This window comes from Erpetoichthys calabaricus, chromosome 2 (genome assembly GCF_900747795.2).
Source record: "Erpetoichthys calabaricus chromosome 2, fErpCal1.3, whole genome shotgun sequence".
NCBI lineage: Eukaryota > Metazoa > Chordata > Cladistia > Polypteriformes > Polypteridae > Erpetoichthys > Erpetoichthys calabaricus.
In genome coordinates, this window is record NC_041395.2 from 130,300,154 (window position 1) to 130,308,556 (window position 8,403).

Consider the following 8,403-nt stretch of genomic DNA (forward strand, 5'->3'; position numbering starts at 1 on the left):
TGTCAATACGTGGTATTCATAAACTGCGAAACGTTCGCCTTTCATGGAGATTGTGTAGCTTAGATATATTCCTAGTATACATGAATTGAAAATTAAAAATACCCAATTTTCATGCGTTTTTTTAGGTTAAGAGGCTCATTTGAAACGATTTTTTAACAGTAAATGACAGGTGCACATTCACAGGGAAGAGAAGGATGACACTTCCTCCTTTACCGTTCATATTTGTTACTTAGAAGGGTTTTTCGACGCAGCAGCGGCTGCAGTGAAGCCAGTGTGGAATTGCTTTTCTTTTTTCGCTGCAGACCAATGCTCTTTATCTTTTTCGTTGCTTTGGTAAGTATGAGAGGATATGGCAAGATTACTTCTGGTTTACCTAAGCAACTTCCATTTCTGTCCTTTTATTTCCTGTTCCTCTGTTTTTCTTTTCAATCTGTCTTCTGATAAGGTTTAAGTTCTTTTTCCCTCCAATTTGGAACAGCAGTTTTCCATATGTTGTATTCATAAACTTGTATACCTTTGCTTTTGATGGAGATTGTGTAGGTTAAATGTATTCCTAGTATACATGAATTGAACATTAAAAAATCTTCAATTATCATCAGTGTTATGTCTTCATTAGGGAATACAAATATGCCACTACTTCACTTACACAAGTTATCCCTCAAAGGTCAGTTCTAAGTCCAATTGTCTTTAACATCTATATGCTCCCATTAGGTGAGATAATTCGTCGGAATGGTTTAAGCTTCCACTGCTATGCTGATGACACACAACTTTGTATAAGTGTTGATGCAACTGCAACATCTTCACCTGTTGCACTGATTGATTGATTGATTGATTGATGGATTGATTGATTGATTGAAATCAATAATTGGATGACAGATAATTTTTTACGACTTAATCCTGATAAAACAGAAATCTTTTTAGTTGATACCAAATCTTTCCTATCTACCCTTCATGCCTTAAATATTTATGTTGATTGGATTTTGGTTGAACATTCAGCATCAGTAAATAATTTGGGTGTCATGTTTGGTCAACTTCTTACTTTTCAACCACACATTTACTCAATGGTATAGACAGCTTTTTTTCATCTTCGCAATATTGCTCATTTGCATTCTTTCCTCAGTGTGAAAGATACTGAAACACTCATTCACGCTTTCATCACTACCCGTCTGGACTATTGCAATGCATTGTTTTATGGCCTCCCGACTAAATATATCAATAGATTACAGTATGTTCAGAATTCTGCTGCTCTTTTACTTACACACACTAAAAAATCTGCTCACATCAGTCTCGTCCTTTATGATTTGCATTGGTTACCAGTTTCTTCAAGAATCCAATTTAAAATTATTCTTCTCACCTTTAAAGCCCTTCATGGGTTAGCCCCTCATTATCTGTCTGAGCTGCTGCTTCCTTACACTCCTGCCCATGCATTACGATCAGCGGACACTAACTTACTTACTGTACCTAAACACAGGTTAGTAACTATGGGGAGCAGAGCTTTCAGTGTGATAGCCCCTAAAATTTGGAATGCTCTTACTCTCAGCCATCACTAGGAAATATCTATTATTCATTTCAAACTCCTGTTAAAAATCTTTTCAATGAGTATTATTGTTTTTCTTGTATGTAATTTCTACTGTCTTGTCAATGTTTTTATTGAATTGTAAAGTGTCCTTGAGTGTATGAAAGGCACTGCATAAATAAAACTTATTATTAGTATTATTATTATTAACCCACAGTTGATTACATTTCATTTGCTTTTATATTTGAAGCTCAGGACAGTGAAGTGACTTCGTCATAGTCACATAGTGCTAATAAATTGTTGTTTAAGCCCACAACATCAGGTTTTGTTGTGTGCATATTGTAATAGTAATCTGGTTCCTGCATACCCAGATTTGGACACAGCAGTCTTGCTGAAGCCATGTGCATCAGTAGTGATCTGCCAGATCATGCATTTTAATGGAGAATGTTTAGCAACTGCAGGTAGGACTGAGGAAAATACCAGTGGGTTCCTCATTCCAAATCATCGTGGACCTGACTAAGAAGGTTTAGTATTTCAGTCCTGGGGAGCTTTAATTTACAGGTACCTGGTTACTGAGGTGGAACAACAGGATTCAGGTCTGCCCACAGGAGAGACTGAGACCTAGGACTTGACTTCTTGGACAGAACTGCCTCAAAAGGCATTTCTGGTTGAGTTGGCATGATTCTAATGGACAGATGCCATTGTTGTTGCTGGTACTAAATGGTGATTTGCCTTCCAACTTTGAAGGAAGTGACTGATAGCGAGTTTGACCTTTTAACTCGCACACAAATTATGTTCAGGTGTTAAATCTACAAAAAGTCATTTTACACTAATCTACAGCCTACATTACCCACCCATCCATTTTCTAAACATTATAATTTTATATTTATGTTGCAACATCAACATATTGTTATTATTATTGTTATTGTTGTTGTGATATTTGTCCAAATAAGAGTGCCAGTGTTTTTTGTGATCTACTTAAGGCGAACTTGCAGGCAAAAGCCCAAATAAAGAACAACATTAAATTTAACAAATGGGGTATTAATTTACAAACAAAATTAAATACTACTTTAGTTACGAATGGTTTCAATAAATACTCTCTAATTAAGCAATGATCGTAAAAATGAGATAATGAGGTACGTAGTGTTTAGATGCTTGTGGGAAATGCACCCAAGGATGACAGAACAATAGTCTGTTTAGGACAGACTGACAAATAAGATTTAAGGAAAAGTTGTATACTGCAGTCAGTTTTGCATATTGCTGCATTATGCAAGATGAAATAGCTTTTAATTCACTTGGGTCAAATGATCCAGTTAAGGGATTTGCTGCAAATATACAATGATTGCATTCTGTTTACCACAGAAGTCTCGAGAGAGAGTATTTTCACTATAAAAAAATGATTTACTGCTGGATAACCTGCAACTGTCTGTGTGATGTGTAGCAATGAAGTTAATCATATGTATTCTTGTTCTCCAGAGTTTTGTAGTTTCAAAACCTTCTGAGCTAATGTGCAGAATTCAGCAAACATTTCAACTCAATGGGTTATACCAAAGTGGAGACATTATTTTAGGAGGCATTTTTGCATTGAATTACAAAACAACAGCACCAGACCTGTCTTTTACACATGATCCAGGACAATGGAAATGTGATGGGTGAGTAAACGCTACTAACGTTATTACCCCTTACTTTATTGAATGGATTCTATAATGATTTTTACCTAGTGTATGAATGGAAATTTTTTAATATTATAGCAGGAGTGGTATACATTTTTCTCTTCACAAACATACTTTCTACAGGATGCAGTTTAATGCCTTTCAAATTATTTTACAAAGACAATAATCATGTTAAATTTATGCAGACTTTCAATAACATCTCTTGCTAATGTAAAATGTATTTTCTGACAGCTTTGAAGTTTCAGAATATCAGAGGGTTCAAACAATGATTTTTGCAATTCATGAAATAAACAATGATCAACACATTCTTCCTAACATAACCCTTGGCTACAGGATTTTTGACAGTTGTGTTAATCTTCCAATAGCCCTAAGAGCTGCAGTCACCCTGTTAAGTGGACTTGATAGTGTTCTATTTAATGATGACTGCAAAGGGCGTCCACCTCTTCTTGCCATTGTGGGCAATCCTTTATCCTCACATTCAATTGCCATGTCAAGGATCATGAGTCTTTTTCTCATTCCTATGGTAAGGAAAAACTGTTTAAGAAACATTTGATCAAATAGCTCTACTATGTCAAGGAGCATGTATTTTATAGAATTTCAGTGTTTTAGCATTTAAATCCTTATGCAGTGAATTCTCATTAATTTATCCACTCATTCATTGATTTCTTCTTTGTTGCTGCCCTTGTTTTATTTTTTTCTTAATAAAAGAACATATTCTGGTAATGTTCCGAAATATGAGATTATTTTCTTCTGATTATATTCTGAAAACTACACTAATCAGCAAAATATATTTGCCTTTTTTATACTTTTGTTAAATGCTGCTTTTATAATTCAGTACAAAATTAACACCAAAAGGTATTTCATTTGATAATGCAAAAATTAGTATTTTTACTTATCTCCTACCTACTAGGTCAGTCATTATGCAACATGCTCCTGCTTAAGTAATAAACAAGAATTTCCATCATTCCTGAGGACAATACCAAGTGATGCGTTTCAAGTAAAGGCTATTATTCATATCATTAAACATTTTGGCTGGCTCTGGGTAGGTGTAATAGCAAGTGATGATGATTATGGACAAAATGCTGTCAAGAGCTTTACTGAAGAGGTTAACAAATTTGGCTGCATTTCTTTTAGTGAATCAATATCAGCTGTTCCTTCTAAAAACAGAATTTTTCAAATAGTGAATATTATCGAGAAATCTACTGCTAAGGTCATTGTTGCTTTTTCTGGGGAAGGAAAATTAAGTAATTTATTTAAAGAAATTGTTCTCCAAAATGTTACTGGCAGGCAGTGGATTGCAAGTGAAGCTTGGAGTACCTCTAATTTATTGTCCAGTAAAGAAAACTTTGATTGTTTTGGGGGAACAATTGGTACTGCTATTCGCAGAGGAGACATTCCTGGATTACAAAATTTCCTTCTTCAAGTGCAACCAGATCACAATCCCCAGAATAACCTGGCAATAGAATTTTGGGAAACCTTATTTAATTGCAAATTTCCAGAAACAATAAAAAGGCAGAATCTTTCTGTTTTACCTGCCATTAGATTATGCACAGGATCTGAAGATATTAAACTTGCTAAAACAGCATATAGTGATGTAACAAAATTGAGGTCATCATACAACGTTTACAAAGCAGTTTACGCCATTGCACATGCCCTGCATAACTTAATATTCTGTGAAAGTGGAAAAGGGCCATTTATAAACAATACTTGTGCTAACATAACACTTTTACAGCCTTGGCAAGTAAGCATGTTCTCATATGAAAATATTTTTAAAATTATGACTGTTTTTAACTTCTGTGAGAAGCAAAATATATGATTTGCTTTAAGGTTTTTAGCAAAATTATTATAAAAATGTAAAATTTCTGATTAATAGAAATGTATATTATATATATGACTCTTTTCCCAGTGATCATAATCTAGTTGAGCTCTAAAGATGTTTAATAGTAGACACCTTTTGTAGTTGCCTTTTTAGTTTTAAAAACTGTCCTCAGAAAAAAGTTCACTGTCATTTAATAAAATACAGTATATATTACAAATTTTCTCTTCTTAAAGCTCTTGCATTATCTGAAGAACGTGAATTTCACAAACAAGTTGGGAGAAAGAGTGGCTTTTAATGAAAATGGGGATGCTCTTGGAATCTATGACATTGTCAACTGGCAAAAATCAGATGACGGAGGTGTGACAATCAAAACCATTGGCTTTTTTGATGAATCAGCAGCAGCTGGAGAAGAAGTTAAAATTAATGAAGATGAAATCTTTTGGAATTTTAAATCAGGAGCTGTAAGGAAAATATTTCAAATATAATTACTGTATATCAAATTGTTTACATTCATAAAATAAGGAGACAATGACCCTTCCTAAAGGAAACATGTTTTGGTACTTGTGTACTAAACGGACAGCATGGACAGCTAGTACCCTTTTCTATTATCGTGACGCAAATTGGATTTTCATTTTTAAGATTAGGCACCCAAAGGGGACATTAACATTAGGGACCTAAAGGCAACTATGCTCCACCCCCACTAACTTTAAGGTTAGTATTTGTGGTTGGGATAGGTCAGTCTAATAATTTAAACTCCAAAAATTAAGCAATCAGGACACTTCCCCCACGAAGCTCAACACTAGAATTTGTAGGAACTGCCGTCTGTTTAGTACACATGTTTTATTCATTTAGGGTTAATAAGGAATTTCAAGGACTATGTTTCCTTTAAAATTCTAATACAAAACTTTAGCCTCATGAAAAGCAGATGCCTAATTCCAATTTATAGATGGAGAAAAACAGCATTTGCATTTATACATTCTGAAAATAACTAATATAAAAAACAATTTATATATCATAAAATGAACAGTTATACAAATATTTGTAATAGTGCAAAACCAAACAATCTTCAGTACTATCCACTATAAATTGCAATGCAAAAACTAATAAGCAATTTGTGCATCCCTAATACATTCTATGTTTTAGCTTTTTTTTTTAATTTTCACTTTAAGATTTTTGATACAGATTTCAGCATGAAAGATGTTAGATCACATTTTTTTTTCAGAAGCAAGAACACAGATTACTTGATGAGTAAATACAATGTACATGGAAAATGGACATTTTAGCAAATGATTTATTGCTCTATCTTCAAAATTAAAAAATGTATATTACCTGTCATGTTTTTTTTTTCTTTAATTGTGAGTCTCTAAATAATGTCTCTTTTTTACTGTACTTGTATTCTTTTTTTCATTTAAATGATTTAGCTGGCTCTAATCATGAAATTCCCAAGCCCTCTTAATTTAATTCATAGTTCCAAGGGCACAGAGCTGTACCAATAACAGGACACAAGTCAGGGACTAACCCTACACGGGGTGCTAGACCATTGAAAGTAATCAACATTGCACTGGACTCCAGTCCACCACTGTCTGCACATTACAAACTAAGATAACATCTTCACCATAAGGTTTCCTTCATTTTGGTTTCATCTACAGATTTTGTTTTTTTTTTTTTTGCTTAGAACTGTGGAAGTAAAATGTTATTAGAATACTTGGATCAGACTTCTAGACAAAATCGCACTCCTTACTTTTTGAAATATTGTAATCATTTTTAGGTTCCTATATCCATCTGCACTAAAAGCTGTATGCTCGGGACAAGGAAAGCCACAAGGAAAGGAGAGCCAATCTGTTGTTTTGATTGTGTGCCATGTGCAGATGGGGAAATCAGCAGTCATATTGGTAGGTGCTTTAAACTGACTGAATTTTGTCTAACATCTTAAAGTGTAAGTATACATTGATGTATGCTGTGGAATATGAAGAGATAACTTTTTTTTTCTTTTACACTAACGGCACCATTCTTTTCTCAACTTCTTTCAAAAGAGCTTGGTGTCTGGGAAAAGTGTGTTGCATTGGACTCCTAGGTTTCAATTGGTGTATGATGGTATTAAATGGTGGATGAGAAAGCATTCTCCAACAAAGCCTGTTTACAGTATGGTGACACCTTGTCATGTTTTCAAAAATCCACCTGATAATACTTTGCAGTAGACAAATACAGAAGAATTGTTCATTTTTCCAAGGCATTTGCTGTTTATTATATGTTGCATGCCACATTAAATAAAATTATTTATATAGGATAAAAAATGACCTGCATGCTTGTTCAGAAATAAGCATAAAGTATTATTTTTGTCTTTTAATAATTCTTAATCCTACTTATAAAAGCAATTGTCATTCACTTTTTTCTTTTCTTTTTTTTTCTTTTTTTTACAGATTCTGTTGAATGTGTCAAGTGTCCTCAAGACTTTTGGTCCAACCATGAAAGAAACCAATGTATAATGAAAGAAACTGAGTTTTTGTCATACATGGATGCGATGGGAATTACCTTAGTAACAATAGCATCATTTGGGGCATGCCTTTCAGTCGTGGCATTAGCAGTGTTTATTTATCACAGAAACACCCCAGTAGTTAAAGCCAACAATTCTGAGCTGAGTTTCATTTTGCTAGTATCCCTTACTTTATGTTTCCTTTGCTCATTGTGTTTCATTGGGCAGCCATCCTATGCAACATGCATGCTCAGACACCTAGTGTTTGGTGTTAGCTTTGTGCTATGCATTTCTTGCATTCTTGTGAAAACCATTGTGGTAATAATGGCATTTAAAGCCAGACAGCCCACTAATAACATGATGAAATGGTTTGGTGTTTCCCATCAAAGAGGCACTGTTGTCCTTTTCACCTTGATTCAGTTCATAATATGTATTTTATGGTTGTCCACAGCTCCACCAAATCCAACTAAAAACACAAAAGATCAAAATGAAAAAATCATATTAGAGTGTGACGTTGGATCAGTAATTGGATTTAGCTCTCTTCTTGGATATATTGGACTATTGGCTTCCATTTGCTTTGTGTTGGCTTTTCTCGCTAGAAAATTGCCAGACACATTTAATGAAGCCAAATTCATCACATTCAGCATGCTTATCTTCTGTGCAGTTTGGATAACTTTTGTCCCTGCCTATGTCAGCTCTCCTGGAAAACACACAGTGGCTGTAGAAGTGTTTGCCATCTTAGCATCTAGTTTTGGTCTTCTTATTGCAATATTTGCTCCAAAATTTTACATTATTATATTTAAGCCCGAGAAGAATACCAAAAAAGCCCTTATGAAAAGATAACATTTTCCAGTATAGTATCAGCAGCTTATAAAAATCAACTTTCCAAAAGTGAACATCATTATAATGTAATTAGGATGAC

General features: G+C 34.2%; 1 protein-coding gene across 1 annotated transcript; it reads left to right on the forward strand.

Moving 5' to 3' along the window:
- Positions 1–2,952: 2,952 nt before the first annotated feature.
- Positions 2,953–8,403, forward strand: LOC127526538 (extracellular calcium-sensing receptor-like). Its single transcript, XM_051922217.1, has 6 exons — positions 2,953–3,168; positions 3,421–3,712; positions 4,100–4,930; positions 5,242–5,469; positions 6,777–6,900; positions 7,429–8,403. Exons 1-6 carry the CDS (start codon positions 2,960–2,962, stop codon positions 8,322–8,324), a joined length of 2,580 nt encoding a protein of 859 aa, XP_051778177.1. The 5' UTR covers positions 2,953–2,959; the 3' UTR covers positions 8,325–8,403.